The sequence below is a fragment of the Oryctolagus cuniculus genome, chromosome 1 (genome assembly GCF_051225735.1).
Source record: "Oryctolagus cuniculus isolate XC-2025 breed Fujian yellow rabbit chromosome 1, ASM5122573v1, whole genome shotgun sequence".
NCBI classification, from domain to species: domain Eukaryota; kingdom Metazoa; phylum Chordata; class Mammalia; order Lagomorpha; family Leporidae; genus Oryctolagus; species Oryctolagus cuniculus.
The window spans coordinates 214,047,858-214,065,161 of NC_142867.1; the positions used below are offsets into that span (position 1 = coordinate 214,047,858).

The 17,304-nt window shown below is 47.5% G+C and overlaps 1 protein-coding gene across 20 annotated transcripts in view; it reads left to right on the forward strand.

Annotated features, from left to right (window-relative positions):
* PALM2AKAP2 (PALM2 and AKAP2 fusion) overlaps positions 1-16,226 on the forward strand; it is a 593,877-nt gene extending 577,651 nt beyond the window's left edge. For 8 of the 20 annotated variants that reach the window (XM_051852118.3, XM_070047110.2, XM_070047119.2 and 5 more), the window contains 3 exons: positions 1,548-1,726; positions 7,262-7,300; positions 12,263-16,200. In XM_051852118.3, the coding sequence (XP_051708078.2) occupies positions 1,548-1,726; positions 7,262-7,300; positions 12,263-12,361 (317 nt within the window). In that variant the 3' untranslated portion in view covers positions 12,362-16,200. 20 annotated transcript variants of the gene reach the window in all.
* The last annotated feature ends 1,078 nt before the right edge of the window (positions 16,227-17,304 follow it).

Genomic DNA, 17,304 nt, shown 5'->3' on the forward strand with positions numbered 1-17,304 from the left:
ACAGTGACCGGATCAGACAGGGCCCTGCTCTGTTGAGGTTCATTCAAGTGGATTAAGGCGATTCCCAGTGACCGAAACAGTCCCTGTCCTCAGGTGACTTCCTAGCCGAGTGGAGGCTACAGAAGCTCCAATAAGCAGATATGAGCCAGGTCAGTATGTGACAATGGCTTTCACAGAGTGTGACCAAAGGGTGGAGGGCCCTTCTGAGGGGTGTGGGAAAAGGAACAGCTACAGGCAGAGAGGACAAACTGTGCTTCCTGGAAGCTCAGAGCTGGAGGGGTGGCTGATGGTGGTGATGAGGACACACAGGAAGTGACCATTTCTGGTCCTACAAGAGTTGTAAAAAGTCGATGCCCAACACCAGGGACTTGCTCGTCCTCACCCAGTAGTCATTCCTCTTTGGGTATTCCAGTGAAACAGTAGCTAGGTTTCACTGAGTGCTGTCCGTTCTGAATATTAACATGGCTCTTAAATGAGGCCTTATAGGGCAGGTGCTCTGTCATGCCCTGTCATGCCTGCTGCACTTTCTCAGAGGTGCGCCTGGGGCTCTGTGGCAGTAAAACCTGTCCCTTGATGAGCTGGGAGACAGGGCCCAGGGAGTCATCTGGTCTGGCCCTGCCAACGCAAGCCCAGGTGGCACTTGAGCTTCCATAAGTCTACAGCAGGCTGATGTTTACGTTGGCAGTTGTGTCTGGCCTGCGAGTGATGCTGTAAATCTGTAAATGGCCCTTGGCAGGAAAGAGATTCCCCAGGCTTGTTGGGGAGGGATGTGGATGGTCTTAGTGAAAGGCCTGGGGCCCACGCTACCTTTTCCTGGGAGTTGCTGGAGGGTGGGTGAAGATGCCCCAGGTCTGGGGTGCACCTTCTCTACTGCTTTGTTGCATTCCTTCCATAAGGTGGGGTGAGAGGAGGGGAGAGGGCAGTCCTCTACCCCAAAGGCTTTTGGGACCCCAGCAGGTAAGGAAAACGAGTGAAGCTGGCCAGTGTAAGACTGGGAAGACCTGGGAAAGACAGACCTTGTTCTCATTCAACACTTGGATGATGCTGTGCTGTGCACCTGTTATGCCTGGGAAGGCCATCAGACTCTTGTTGGCCGCCTCTAACGTAGAGGCTAGAACCCTGGGAGGAAACTGGGAGGCCAGGGTACCATCGTCGGCCCCTGTGGACCTCACACAGCCTTCCCTTCGCAGACCGAATCTCCAAGGTTCCAGGCACTGCCACCTCTGACAGCCTAAGTCTGTGTCCTTGATGGAACATCAGCTGGAGCCCGTGTCTGTCTGTCTGTCTGTCTGACACGTTTGCCAAGTGCCCAGCAGGCCAGTTTGATCCCAGCTGATGTTTTAGACCCGGTGTCGTTGAGGTTTTTGGTTTGTGTGTTATCGCTGAGTGCATTTCTCTCTGTAATAAACCAACCTGCACGTAACCCTCACTCGGGTACCGCTGTCTATGTCAGAGGGTGCTTTGTCGTTTTTGCCACTTTCTCTTCTTCTAGAAAGCAGTCACGAGCAGACGAGCTTAGAAAGGGTGTTCTCTTCGTGTTGTTTCAGGGAAAATAGAGAAAGTCAGACCTCCTCCATCCCCCACAGCCGAAGGCCCCAGCCTGCAGCCTGACCTAGCGCCCGAAGAGGCTGCCGGAAGCCAGCGGCCCAAGAATCTGATGCAGACCCTCATGGAAGACTATGAGACCCACAAATCTAAAAGGCGCGAGAGAATGGATGATAGTAGTGTAAGTTTTTCCTCCTTTCCTCTTTCACTTCTCTGAGAGCGGCCGTCAGGGGGGCGCGTGGTTTCCCAGCTCAGGCGCCTGTGTGTGTGCCGTCAGCTGGCCGGCTTCGCGCTTCCAAACCAATGTTCAAATGGACGGGGTATTGTGCCTGGAGTTGGGTTTGGGCCTGGAGTTGGATTTGGGTTTTTGCCTCAATTCCCAAAAATGTTGATGCAAGGAACTGATCCTTTGATTGCCAGGCATCCCTGGCGCCCACCAGCAAGGATGGTGCTTGGGATGTTTGGAGTAGACAGAGACAGGGTGCCAAGGGGCACCACGGGGAAGAAGGCTCACACCCCCTGAAGTCATTCCAGGCACCAGGAGGCTGACTTCCTCCTCCTTAGAGATGTTATTTCTCTAGGGAGCCACGAACATGCTGTACCTTCCAAGTCTCCTAGGGGTCAAGCCCTCTGAAGATTACCCAGTGCTCAAGAGACTGGCTAGGTTTGGGGCTGCTGACCAAGTCTGTGTGCCTGGGTTGGCAGGGAAGAGCCCTTCAAAATCAGACTTAAAAACCACTGGGTTAACCTCAACCCTTCCCTAACCCCCTGGAACTTTGCCTGTGACGTCACATTAACTCTGGTGGAAGCTGTCTGCCCTGGGGTCTCTTTCTCCGGGGAGAGACCTGAGCTATTGTTGTGCACAGTCCACAGGAGCTGGGGCTCGGCCTCGGGTTTTGTGCTAACCTCCTAGGAGTCTTCTGGTGGTAGTTACTCCGCATCGATTGAGGTTATCACTCCGCCTCCCCAGTCACACTTAGCTGTGGTTGGTTGGCAAATGCTACTTACCAGGATCAGACTTGTTTTATTCTGCCTGGCATTCCAGGCATAGTTATTAATACCATCCCCTTTCACGTTAATGCCCAAGTTTGGATGATAAGCAATTTGGTCACCTGAAACTTGAATGTTGCGGAATTCACAGTAGGAATTCCATGTCAAGTTGCTGCCTTTCATATCCTGGACAGATAGTCCTGATAAGCTTAAGCATTTGTGGAGCTGAAGGCAGATCCTGAACGTGGCTTTCCAAGTATATGGTGGTAAAGAAAGGAAGAACACACACGCACACACACACACACACACAGCAGGCTGATGGACAGCCCAGCGGGCATCTCTCAGGCTTCCCTATGCGTTTACACCTGAGCTGTATAGAACACTAGCTTTAGCTACCCTGTGAGGCTGGATGGTTTCTGTCTGTCCTCTGTGTTGTAAGTGGGGCAGGGCCTAGCCCACCGCGGCTGCTCTGGACATTTGCAACATGGAGGAGTTAGGAGCTCCTTCCCTGAGCTGGTGGGACTTTTCCTGTCCACTGAGTCACTTGAACCAGCCCTTCTTGCAGCCCCGTTTTAGGTATGCATTTCCCCATTGGGGACTTTCTGGTTGCCTGTGGCCACGTTGGAGCACAGCACTGGAAGTGTCTTGTTTCTTTTCTCCCAGTGGTCCCACACCATACAGCAGCAGCTTGGGTGAACGTGAGCCCAGCGGTCCCCTCCCGTGCTGGTATGGTTGGGGAAAGAGCGAATAGAACCTCTTAGCAGTGTCTGTGTATCTGGTGTGTATGCCTTCTGTGTTGGCGTGTGAATGTCAGAGAAAGGTGCTCCATGCAGAAGGCGAGAGCCAGCTGTCACACTGGGCAGATGACTGGAAGCCTTTGGAGTGTCCACTCAGGCACTAAAGCAGCCACCTGATACTGAATGCCAACCAGGTTGGGTTTTCCCTTTGGGTTCAGGAAGCTGCTTGGAGTCAACGTTTTATCAAGCTCATCGCCCTTCCTTTATGCAGCCCCGGGGCAGCCTCCTGTCTCCGATTTTCCCAGGCAAATAAACATCTTGGACGAGGAAGGAACCTGCTAACTAATCAAGCTGTTTTTTTTCACCAGGTTTTGGGTTCAAGGCCAAGTATCTTGTATTATTGACTGATACTACAATAAAACAAAGTTTGTCTTTGTTGAAAGCTCTTAGGAACAGGACAAAAATCTCTCCAATCCATTATACCCTCTTCTAAGAGACCTAAATCTCAAAACAAACAGATAAATAAATAAAGTTCAGGTGGCTTGGAAGCAAATCCACCAGTCTGATCATCACCCAGACTTAATTTCAGAACTCCATCTCCTCGCCCCTCTGATTCAGGGGATTTTTTTCCATTGTATGTGCATCATTTGCCAGCCAACAGGTTGGAACTTTACCTGTAGGAATGAAGCGGTCTTCGTTTCTTCCTAGCTGGTATGCGGCCCCCTCTCCATCTCTCTTTCGTTGTCTCTGATACCAGGCTGGTAACAGAGCAGATGGGGAGCTTAGTGGTTAAGTTTTGTAACGGACTTCCCTGCTCCTGGAAGCTAGAGGTAAGTCTGTGAGAAATTAGGCCATTCTGTTTGCCTGCCTCCATTCTCATACGAGGGTACCGCAAAAAACTCATGGAAAATAGATTTAAATAGATTTAAAAGCTTAGTTTATTTTGATGCAAAAAATGTTTGCTATCCACAGATAGTTTTTTTTTTTTTTTTCCACGAGCTTTTTGACGATCCCTCATAGGCTAGTCTCAGGGCAAAATGTTGTTTCTCCCGTTTTCCACCCCCAGAGTGTCAGCCGGCATCACCCCTGGCGCCTCACTTGCTGATACTTGGCGGTGTCTGTGGGCCCTTCTGGAGATCCCAAAGAACGCGTGAGAACTGGAGTCCCTCCCCCAGGGCTGGAGCTCAACCACGTGTTCGCCCACGGAAAGCAGCGTGTCCTTTGTGAGCTCAGTGGAAAGCATGTTGATGGGTTGCAGCTGCCTAGGAGGAGGCATACTCAAAGGCTGATATTCCCCGAGGGTCTTCCGTGTGATACGTTAGGCCCAGGAATAGTCCTGAGCGAGAGGGCAGGAGGAAGCTGGAGAACCCAAATGCATCCCTGCAGTGTGGCACAGTGACTCCCACCTCCCACCGGCAGAACCGACAAACACTGATCCTTGTCTTCCACCCAGCGCCACTGTCCCCCTGCCGAAGCCCACCAGAGCAGCAATGGTGCCCGGAGTCCCATCCACAGCTCAGGGCCTTGCTCCCCGCCCCCCCGTGCCCCACTTTCCCCCTTCATAAGATAGTCGATAATGTGGACAGCTGAGGAGGCCGCTGGCTTGTGGCCTGCTTCCCTGGGAGCCGTGTCGGGGACGCATTTGGTGGTCTCTCTCATGCTCCGGAGCTGCCATCCTCTCTCGCTGCAAATAAGCTGGTCACCCGAAGGCTCCGAGAATGACAGAAGACAGAAGATTAAATCATCAACGGTCTTGGAACACCTGCCCGGGAATCAGTGTGTTGGTGATAAGAAGCCAGCCGTAGATATCCTGATCATTTTACAGCTGGGGAAGAAAAGGCAATGACACGGAGCTGGGGAAAGCCCCCTTTCTCAGAAGAAGATGCACACTTGAACTTGAGCAGGCTGCTCCCTTCCGTCCCCACAGTCTGCGCTCCCTTGGGCTGGCTGCTTTTCCTGGGTGGGGTGCTCATGGATGAGTGTCTCCATGCCCGAGGCTTCAGCCTGGCCCCACTGACTGAGGGACCCTGTGGCTGATTTTTGCAGAGGGAGGGTTGGCTGCCCCCACCCGCATGCCCTTAACCAGGCTTAGTTACCAGCCTCTGCAGAGCCTTTGTGTGAATTAGAAAAAGGCACAGCCCTGCACCAGTCACGATCTGGAGAATGGGGCCGAGGGCTGGGCTTGAGCACCGTTTATCCTTTTTGACCTGGAGTTTGTACACACTGCGTGCTCGGCTGCATCAGTGCCCCTGTTTTTGTGGGTGTCTCTTATCTGGAATGTACCCTTATGTGGAAAAGTCCCCTTATCTGGGTCTGATGCTATCTCTGGTCAGTCATGCAATTCATAATGGGCTGATGAGTCATAGCTTCCTAAAGAACTTCTTGGTGTCCTGCAAAGGAGCAGCCTCGAAGGTGGGGCTGGAGAAGACTTGGCTCACTCATAGATTTGCACAGTATCTGGACTCAAGGGCACAGCTGTTGGGATTTTTTTTTTAAAACCATTAGGCACCAGGAAGCCCTTGTGAGGACCCTTGATTCATGAGTCTGTAATGAGTTGTATGACTGTGTTTAGGCAAATAGCATTTTTCTGGCCAATTTCTCTCCAATCAGACTTCAGCTTCAGAAGGCAAAGATGATGGGTCATTGATTTCGTGAACGTATTGGTGGATTTCCCCTCCTTTCTCAGTGGAAGGGATGCTGGCCAGAGTCCGTATCACAGCCTCCTGGGTGTTCAGACCCATCTTCACTTCCTGTGCAGAATTTACCCCAGTGGGTTTTTCCCAAGCGCTCTTTCTGTCTTATCCCAAGACCGCATGACTGCGAGGCCTTCCAGCCTCCCTTCCTGTCTTGGAACAAGAGAAAGCCTCATCAGTTCTCCTGGGCGGTGTCAAAGCTGGAGGCGGGCAGTTCTGCTTCTCTAAGAGCTCCTGGCACAGGCTCCCTCCAGACTGGGGCACACGTCCAGGGTCCTGACTGTGCTCCCACTGGGTGGGGGAGGGAGACCCATCTGCCTCCACCTGCCCTGCCCTTCCCAGGGACTACCAGAAGCCCAGCCATGATCAACGATGCCTGGTACTGCCCAGACTCACCAACTCATGGCCACTAACAGGCCTAGTCGTCACAGGACTGCAACTTCTTAAATGCTACACATAAGAAGCAATGGATGATCACAGACTGACAAGCGAATGATTCCACCAAACTGGTCTACATGTACCAATGCCCCCGCCCACTAAGTGCTTCATACGTGCTAAGCAGCCTTCACCCAAGATTATCACTGTTCGCAGAGGGCTGTCCCACTCTGCGTCTTGCTGTCTCAATTCCCCTAGTGGGGCCATGTTTTATTTTATTTTTTTCTGTGCATATACTGTAAAAGACTTTTGATCTCTTACAAAAAATAAAGGATCGTTTGTGGTCCTCGGTGCTCATCCTAATCTTAAGTAATGATTGCAAATGGGTCACCCGACTCCGTAGAACCCCTGTGCATTCTCCCTGAGGTTGGACCATCCTCAGATCAGTGACAGTGGATGTGCTCCACAAGCCTTGCATTGGAACCAATGCTGTTCTGTGCTTGGGGTCTTTGTTTAAGACCCCAAGACTGCTTTGGGGGTGGGGGTTCAAGTGTCCAAGAAGAGAAACAAGCTGTTTGGCTACCGAGTGTAGCAAAGCCAGATGCTAATCAGGGGTGTTGCTGATGGGCAGCTGGAAAAGAATCTTGTTCATTCAAAGTGCAGAAGATGAAAACAACACCTTGAGTTAACAAAGCCTGTCCTCCAATATTTCGATTTGTGGATAACAAGGTGTCTACTTGCTCCAGAAGATGCAGACTTTTAAATAAACTACTACCAGGTGGAGCAAGCCTCGGCGTGGATGTGTAACGGTCTGATGTTGCCTCCTCGCCCGTCAGCCCCTGGCGTGGTGCCAGTTCCTGGCTGGGGGTGCTCTGTGAGTGTCTGCCGTGTACTAACCCTGGTCTCTTCCCTCTCTGCCAGTACACCTCTAAGTTACTGTCTTGCAAGGTGACTTCCGAGGTACTTTTCAACTTGTTTGTCTTGGTCTGAATGCATGCTTGACTCAAGTGCATGCTGGTGTGGTTTGCCATTTCCTGTTGAGTAAAATGAGAATGGCAAGAAAAGTGGCTTGTCTGTGTACCTCTCCCTGCCTTTTCTTTTTGGACCAGGGGGCTGCCTCCAATGTTAGTGCCCATGCCCGAGGGAGACGTGGTGCTGTGTTGTGCTATGCTGTGTGGTGGAGCTTCCTCACCGCCACGGCCTGGAGCCACAACTCATGGGCTGTTCTGATTTTTGAAGTTTCTTTAGAACATGTATAGCTAATATACTCTGGTCTGGTTAGAACACAGTGTAGCTCACGCAGCCTGAGCTGTGGGTCTCATCACTCAGCCTTTTGTTTATGCAAACGTAAATCAAAGCTGCATTCCATGGATCTAGGATGTGTTACTCCCAAGGTGAGCATCCCCGCCCCCAACTCCCTCCAGTCTTGAAATCTGCATTTTTGTTTTGAAAGTTCCCATAAGCATTGATCTCCCCCAAAGTCTCCCTCATTGCTCTACGACTTCCGTTTCAGAAATAACATGTGCTGTGAGAAAGCATATTATACTCCCATTTTTTAAATCTCTATAATAGTTTACTTTTATTTTAAAAGAATTATTTCAAATAAGCATAATGGTAGAGAGAATCATTCACTTACTCCCGCAGTTGACGATTTATTGACCCTCTCCTGTGTGTCAGGCACTGTTGCAGATTCCAAGAATACAAAGTCCCTGACGTCATGGAGCTGGCATTTAAAGTTTGCAATGATATAGCGTAATGAGATAATAAAAACGTACCCGTTCAGCTCTGTTCTTCCTGTTTCATAACATTTGTTGAGTACTTTAAAAAGAAGTGAACATTGCAGATACAATTCAAGCCCTCTTGTTAACCCCTCCAGGTTCCCATTTCTCTGTCACACTCTTTTGCTCTTGAGAGTTAACTATTCTTGACCTTGGTGTTCATCAGTTCCATGCATGTGTTTATATTTATGCTACATATGTACATATACATAAGAGTGTCTTATTTCTGCATGTTTTAAAACTCTCTGTAGATAGTGAGTCATAGTGTAATTATCCTCTGTTCCTTCCGTTATTCCGTCTGCATTGTTTTCATATTTGGCGCTAGTGCATTCTTCAGAACTGCTCTATAGTATTCCATTGAATAAATAGACTACTATTTATTCAGTCTCCTACTGACGGAAATGTAGGTTGTTTCCAGTCTTTTTTGCCATCACAAACAGTGCTTCAATGAATGCTATTGTTCATGTTTCGTTGGGTACCCATGGAAGAATTTCTTTACCTAGAGGTACTGGATATGGAGCTTACACGTTCTTACATTTTCTAGATATTGCAAATTATTTTTTAATTGGTTGCACCAACCTATGATATAACATTAAAAAATCTCACTATTTAGCAAAAAATAATTATGTTTAACTATAGATTTGAGCTGTTTATTATCAGTGAATTTTATTTGTGAGGTATAAAATGAATATTACAAATATCATTCCCTGTACCTTCCTTGCTGGCTGCTGTTCTCATTTGAGGGATGGCAGTTTGAAAGTTATCTCTAAGCCTGTATCCCCCGTGAGTCAGCCTAGTGTAGAACAACGAAGAATGTGGTCGAATATGTCCAAGGAAGTTAGAGTTGAGCCTCATCTATGTTCAGCTGAAGAGAAGAGAGAGAGATAAAATATAAATATCAATATAAATAAGGTAATTGATTCATTTGACTGTTTCACTTCCCCAGAATAAAAAAAATAAAAAGTCTATGTTGATAGCTATTCATAGTTAAAGCAATGCACTCAAATCTCTAAGCATTAGTGGGGAAAAGTAGTATGAGAGAGTTTTCTGAAGAGAATTTGCTTTCTCCCCCACTAGACCTGAATTTGATTTAATTTGTGAAAACCATAAAACCTTAAGTTAGGCCTTGTCAGTGTTTTTGCGCCCCTCCTCCTCCCCATTTCCATGGGGAGCTGTTTGTGGCTCCTCTGGGATGTGTCTCCCTCCAGTCGCCTGTAGACACTGAGCAGTGATTGTGGCCTGGTGACCCTGACCTTCCTGTCTGCGTCCAGATCCTGGGCTCAGACCTTGGCTGTGCCTCCTGCCAGCTGGGTGACCGTGGGCAGGTCACTTAGCCTCCCTGTGCTTTGGTTTCTTCATACATCAATGGGAGAGAATGGCTGAGCCTCATAGAGTGGTACTGAGAATTGAAACAGCAGCTGCATTTAGCCCAAGAGTTAGGACGCCGCATCCCACGCTGGAGTACGTGGGTCCAGTTCCCGGCCACAGCTTCCTGCCAGTGCAGACGCTGGGAGGTAGCAGTAATAGCTTGTGTAATTGGATTCAAACCCAAGCTGTTGCTAAATGTTTCCCAGGATGAGAAATAGTATGACCTTTTGGTCCATTTGACTTTTTGTGTCTAAGCTTCATGAAGAGAGGGACTGTTCTAGTCCCAGCATGGAGCACTGTGACCAACACCTGGCAGGAACCTGATGAGTATCTGCAGCATGGATGGATAGCATGAATTATAGCATGAATTCCTGAAGAACAGCACAAAACAAATTTGGCAAAGTTGATTGAGAATTAAAAACAGGGCTTCAGTACAGAGACAGCATTCAAAAAGAACCATTATTTTCACAGCTTTCAATTTATTTTTCGCTTTTCTTTTAGCCTTTCAGTTTGTACCTGAAAGTTGAAGTGATGACCACTTAGCCTGTGCAGTTTCTTATAAAAATGCCTGAGTACTGGGGAGCTATTATTACCTTTAGGGCAGTGGTTAAGTTGTCCATATCCCATCCTGGAATACCTGGGTTTGCTTCCTGGCTCTGGCTCCTGACCCTGTGTTTCTGCCAGTGCAGACCCTGGAGGCAGTGTGATGACCCCAGCAACTGGTTTCCCGCCACCCACTTGGGAGACCTGGAACGCTTTCCTGCCTCTAAACTTTGGCCCTGGCTGTTGCAGGCATTTAGGAAATGAACCATCAGATAGGAGCTATTTCTTTCTCTCTCTCTCCCTCTCTCTCTGTCTCTCCAATAAATGAATCAAAAAAAAATTTCAATGCCTTATATATGTATGCCACTGTATAGTTTAAAAGTCCTTTCCTTGTGCTGATAGAAATGATTATTTTCAGAACTTGCTATGCAGTGGGAACTGTGCTAAGTTTCTTATCTCTCTCTCTCTCTCTCTATATATATATATAGCCTCATGTATTCTGCAGGCCAACTCCATGCTTGAGTTTTTATAATTCTGTTTTACGTGGGGACACTGATGCACAGGCTAAGTGACTTTTCCAAGATCACACAGGCACCAGGATTTCAACCTAGGCATACCTGGACTTCAGGGTCCACTCTGCCTCCTGAAAAAAATCTGTGAAGTAGAGAGCAGGTGCACTCTCCATTTTATAGGTAATGAAATGTGAAATACGAGATGAACATCAAGGAGCAAAACTGCAAAAAAGTACACCAGGGCTGTTTCTCAAGACCATCGTACTACCAATTGGCCAGCAACAATTCTCTGAGTGTAACCAGATTGGAAAGTTTGCTTTATTTCTACTCATTTGTTATTCTTAGATATTACGTGAACTGTGGCATGCTTACAAGATACTTTATGGCATGGCTTAAGTGTTTAGCAATCCATACAGCGAACGTGACTGCTACATCCTACATGGCAGGTCCAGTCCCCTCTGCTAGGAGGCATGGGAACGTCTTCCAAAGGCAAGCACGTTGCAGCTCTGGAGAGTCCATTCGTTTGACAGAGGTGCAGAGAAACAGGTTAAGATGGACCCCAGGCCTTTAATCTGCCCAGCCTCTGCTTGGGCCGACCTGGGCTCCTGCCTCTACCCACAACCTGTACCTCCTTGGCTCTCTGGAGTCTCCAACGTCACTTTCTCTTGCCTAGATGATGATTTATAGAGTAAACTCATTACAGCTTGGGTAGTAGACCAGTGTTGGCTCTATTAGACTTTTCATTGATCAGAAACTCCACATCCTAAGCTGTAATCCAGAGTCACTGGCTGGCGAGCATGGTCCTGCTCTTACTGCGGCGTCGTGGTATAGAACCATTTCTCAGATGTTGGCCACCCAAATGTCATCCATGCAGATCTCTCAGGAGTCCACAGATGATTTTCGTGAAGGAGAGGGAGGGAGGCCCTACCTAGGCGGTGGTGAGCCTGCTTGTCTTTGGTGTTGCCACTGCCATCTGTTGTTAGTTCTCACGGCCCTGGAATTGCTGCAGTGCTGAGACAGGTCTTTATTGGCCTGAAGTGCTATTTCCCCCACTCCCTGACTCTGAGCTTAATTATACCCATGTCGATCTTTGGGATACACATATGATCATAGCTTATGTAGATCCACAAAGCGTGGTTGAGTTCACGTTGGTCCAATTATTTGGCATTACTTTCTCATCTGTTTATGAAGAGACTAAGACGATCTGTAGTAGTGTTGTTCAATAGGATGACTCTTAGCCACTTGGGGCTATTGAAGTTAGCTAAAATTAGATAAAATTCTGTAGTTAGAGCCTCAACCAAGCCCGCCCTGTTTCTGGTGTTCCACAGCGTCCTGTGGCTAGTGGCTACCAAACTGGACAGTACAGGTGAAGAATGCGTTCATCATAGCATTAAGCTCTATTGGGGAGATTGGTGTGAACAGAGATCTGCGTTCTCTAAAAACCTGATGCAGAGCAAAGTGTAGTTCAGGGATACTTGCAGAACATTTTACAAAATTCAGTCTGTTGAAAAGTATGGCTTAGATAGCGAATGCATATTGGTTATGAGATGAACTCATACCCTCCTTTTTCTCGATGTCTCTCTGACCACCTCCCTCCAATCGTACCAGACACCTGCTTCCTTTCTCCTTTCATACAGATGCTACTGAGGGAGAGAAAGGAGGAAAGAAACGGATATTGAACATCCCTGAGCTCTTCATAATTATTTTTCCTCTCTCTTCAGGTCCTTGAGGCCACAAGGGTTAATCGAAGAAAGAGCGCCCTGGCCTTGCGCTGGGAAGCCGGGATCTATGCCAACCAGGAGGAAGAGGACAACGAATAAATATCCTTTGACCCAGGAAGCTTCTTTGGTGCTTGGGATACCAAGAAACCAAAAAAGTACCGAATCAAAGCATTTTAATGGACTATTTATTAAAGTGCACACAAACTCAGCAATCCTTATGTAGACCAGAAGCTGCAATACACAGTGATGACAAATAAAGAAGTCCACCCATCACACTCTGACACCCAGGAGTCAAAGAGAAAGATTGTTGTTGTTGTTGTTGTTGTTGTTTTTTGTGACTCAAAGAATCCTCTGGATTCGGACTAATCTACAATCGATCCAAAAGGACAAAGACGCGACCAACAAATCAACAGCTGCGACAGGCAGAACAGAGATCAGCCCTGCTGGGTGATGAGGAAGAACAATGGCCCGCGGGCCAGTTGGCGAGCAGTGGGGCCCAGCAGTCTGCCTGGCACAGGAGCTTCCTGTGCGCTGGTTTCCCACCCATTGCTTGTGGCATCAGAGGTGTTGGGTTAACTCCATTTTCTCCAGCAGCCATCAAGTGAATGGTGTTTCTCTCCATATTTGCCCAAAAAGAGGCAGTTACTCCATTTTACTCACAGTTAATTATTTTTCTTGGGGAACAATTCATGAATGCAATACATACCATCCATATTTTAAAGACACTACTTCTTCATCTTGCAGACACAATCTGTTCTACATTAGGAGGTTGAGAAAGGGGGAGAAAGCCAAACCAAATGGGTTGTTTTAGCTTTAGAATCTTGTCTGCTTCTGATAATGACTGAGGTGCAGTTTAAGAAAACCCATTTTCACAATTACATTTCTTCAAATGAAAACTATATTTAGTGGGCAACAACTATTTTTATGATGGGATAGGGGAATATATACATGTGTAAAATCTGTGCACATTGAACAGCTTGGTTCAAGATGGTAGGGGTGTTTTTAGAATGGCAATAATTGAAAAAAAAAAAAGGTGAATTCTGCCTTACAGAGGTAGATGACAAGAAATAAAAAGGGTGTTTATAACTATTTTGTATTATAAAATGGGCCTTAGCAGTAATAGGAAAAAAGATGGATTGTTTGGAATCAATCAGAAAGGAAACATTAGAGAAAAGTCGGGAAAGGAGAGAGAAAAAAGGGAGAGAGGAAGAATGACGGGGAGATAAGGAAGTCAGAGATACTATTTTTGCTGCGCAACCAGTGTTTTTCAGGATGATGCAGAGAAAAATATAGAATAGAAATTTAAGTGCGGGCTTGGAATCAGCTACAGATCCTAAAGATGGTGTGTGCATGTGTGTGTGTGTGTATGTTTAACTTTTGTGTGTTTGTGTAAGATGTGTCTGTGAGTGTGTGAGTGTGAAAGAGAGAGAGTGTGTATTACAATTCCAGAATGATCATGGCACATGAGTGTACAGTTATTTCCTCCAGAGCTATTTGCCAGCTTCAGGAGTGAGTGAGAATTTCTTTTTTATGAAAAGGGATATAAAGGCACCGAGCTGATGCAGTATTTGTAATATTAAACTGACCTAACATGGTATTCGCATGAGTTGTAATTGCAGAGTTTGGGGCAGTTTTGTAATTTGACATTTAGGAAAGTAATCTATTTATTCTCATGCTTTGTATTCATGCTTAGTATACTATACAAGATGCCAGCTGTACTCTTTCTGTCATTTAAAGCAATATGATGAGGGCATTCAATAATTGAATGCCCTAAACTTCTGGATGAGAAAAGTTTGAATTCTGGCCTTGAGAAAAAAAAACTGACCAGCTTTTTTTTTTTTTTCTTTAAAACTATTATTTTTAAAGAAGCAATAATGAAGTCAGACCTCACTAGGATTCATTTTTGTTTTCATATTGTTATGTCATAAGCTCCCATATGTTATTCTGACAAGTAGAAATTCCACAGAATTTGTATGTAGGTATTATGCACATTCTCTTTGCTTCTTTTATTAGAGGAGTGTTGATTTGGGGGGGAAAGTTTATTCACAGAGAAATGGTGGGCACAACATGAAAATGAAACTGGTGACTTAGAAGGATCCTTTTGTATTGCCAAGGGAACCTGTAATTTGAAGCCACATTTTATAATTGGTAGGCAAAATAGCACATGGGCTGCTAGCACCATCTTTATATGGTCTACCCTGAATAGTCCACAAATGTGCTGGCCACTGGGCACACTGGACAGATGCGAGCCCTGCTGCAAGGAATTCATTTTCTAGTTGGGGAGACAGGAAAATGAGTTCCGTGTTAGATTAGAGGTCCTCGCAGGTGCGCGGGGGGGGGGGGGTCTCTGCTGGATGATTTGCAGCCAGATGTCCCAGATGCTTGGACTGAGGACCCAGTGATAAGGGGGTGTTCCCAAGGCAGACAGGTGGAAACAGGAGCGGCCCAGGAGGCTGCAGCATTGAGGGGTCTAGGCACAGTGGCATTTAGGATGGCTGGAGAGTAGGAGAATTCTGTGGGTTGCACACAAAATGAAATGTGCGCCGTGCTTTCTAGACTGGATGGATCAGATGGAGACCACAGACAGGGTGCAGACTAACTCCCCCATTGTTCACAAGGGGGCGCCGTCCTCACCCCTGAAGTGTTTTTGTTCTGTGTGGAAGGAAACCACGTACCCACATGAAACCGACTTTTGGGAAGAGAATTGGCAGCTGAAAGAAAAGCTTAGGAGGCCACACAGCTCATGGAATCACCTAGAGGCTGACACAGTGATCTTTGACGACGACTGACTGAACCAGAAACACTTACTGCTTAAAGACTACAGGGTAACAGAGCTGGCGTCCTTTGGGTCATGCTCCCTGTGTAGACAAGGGAACCAGCAGGCTCTGGAACTACCCCCCCCCACCCCCCACGTCAGTCACAAAGCTATTTTAACCCTATTAAAATGTACATTACAGTTCCCTTGGGAGACCTAGATTTTTCTTCTGTGCTCTTGAGGCTTTTTACTCAAGACGCATTGGGCCCTTGCTTTGTGCGTACATAGCACTGTGTGAGCCTCTGGGATCCCACGAGAATCCCTGGAACATTCTGTAGGTGGAACAGACCTCTGGACGAAGGTCAGTCGTGGCTATTCCGTCAAGAGAAAGAGGCTTGGGGAAAAAAAAAAAATTATGCCTCTGACACTTGGCCCCACTTCCAAAGAGCCTGCAAAGCTTGCTCATCTCAACCTTAGCAAATGTTTAGATTCCAGAGCTGTCCAGGGCTTCCTGAGAGCATTCCATCCTGCAGAGCGTAGGGGCACTCACTCTCCTGGAGCCGAGCAGCGACCACCCTGCCTTGGCCTTCTCAACCCAGAAATTGTGGAAACAGGGTCTGCCCGTGGCAGGAGGCTGGGCTGTGTTCTACTTGGATGATGCAATGCGACTTCCTTGCCTCTATCCCCATGCATGCTGCCTCCCCTAGGCATATAAGCAGTATATAGGTCAGTGTCCGCATATATATTCACACACACACAAACACACACCCATACACACATACACACACGACATACCTAGGAACACTGAAACAGTGTTGACTCTTGTCTTTAAAGACAAACTTTTTTTTTCCAACTAAAAATGGATTTAATTAAACTATGTACTGAAAAAAAATTAGCCTAAGTGTTAGAGATGGTGAATATATCTTAGTTACAGAACCAATTTGCTGAATTGTAAGCATTCAGTGAGCTGCCAATTTGAATTTTGTGTTGCTTTTTACCCAAATGACTTTTCTTTCTTTTTTTTTCCTTGAGGAGGGGGGAAAAAGCAATACTGTGTTTGGAAATTATACTCTGTATCTGGCTTTCCTGTGTATGTTAACCACTTCAATGTTATTATCCTGCTTCGGTTTTATAGTGATTGTGAGGCATTCGATGCAAGTATACACTTATTTTCTCATTAAAATCCAACGTGTGTTGCGTTTTTCTAAAGGATGGCCACTTGATTGACCAGGTTGGGGGTGGGGGAGGTAGGGAGCTGGCCTGGCTAGCGTGAGCAGAACTGCCGTGGCCTTTGGCCTCTGCTGCTTCCCCACCCCGGGAACCTGGGAAGCAGTCCCAGCAGGGAGAGGCTCGCCACGCCCCTTCTGCAGGGCTGTTTCCAGCTGCCGCGATGAGACCCAGAGGAACTAGCCACACAGCAGGACGGACCCTAAATTCAAGCCTTGCAGGTGGTTCCTTGGATTTGGTCCTTACTCCATTCTGTGCACTGTATTGGCTCGCTTCTGCAGAGAGTGCATTTCAGACTTGCAAGGAGCATCCCAAGGTCAAAGTTTCATCAGGAAGCTCCCTGTGCAAATCTGTGCCCCTCCTGCTTCCACCACCTGCCCCGCCCCTCTGTGCTCACCTGGGCCCCCGAAGGTCAGGTTCCCGCTCTTCCTCACCCATCCTTTTCCTCGGACTTCCTTTCCAGCTGCCTCTTTTTCTCTCTCTCTCCATTGGTGACTTCCAATTCTGCCCCACTCCCACCCCCAGTTTCCACCTGCGTCTTTCTGCTCTGAGCATCCAAGGGTTCCCAGGGGACCCTGCTTGGGTGGCATCTTCCAACCTCTATGTACTGGATTTTAAAGGAATGAGAAGGCCAACAGTCTCCTTTGAAAATGTGGTCCAACGCTGGTAACAGTGTGTCCCATTTATGAGATGCTGAGACTGGCAGCACTCCCCCGGCTTTCCACAAATGTGATCTCATTTCTTACAACTACCCCATGGCACATACGGCTTTGATTTCCACTTTGCATGGGAAAAGGCTCAGGGGTTGGGGGTGGGGGATTTGGTTTGTTGATGCCATGTGTCTTGAACCCTGCAACATTGAATTGGAACCTGGGCATCCTGACTCGTGGCGTTGCTCTTCACCACGCTTGCCACAGGGACGCGCACGGCCAAGTCCATGTACAGAGTCAGGGAGACCTGTTGATGCAAGGGAGGCCTGGGTGAGCCTGCAGCGTCTGCTCCCACACGGCTGTCAGGGAGACAGCCGGTGGGGTGGGAGGAGGGGGCAGGTCTGATGGCA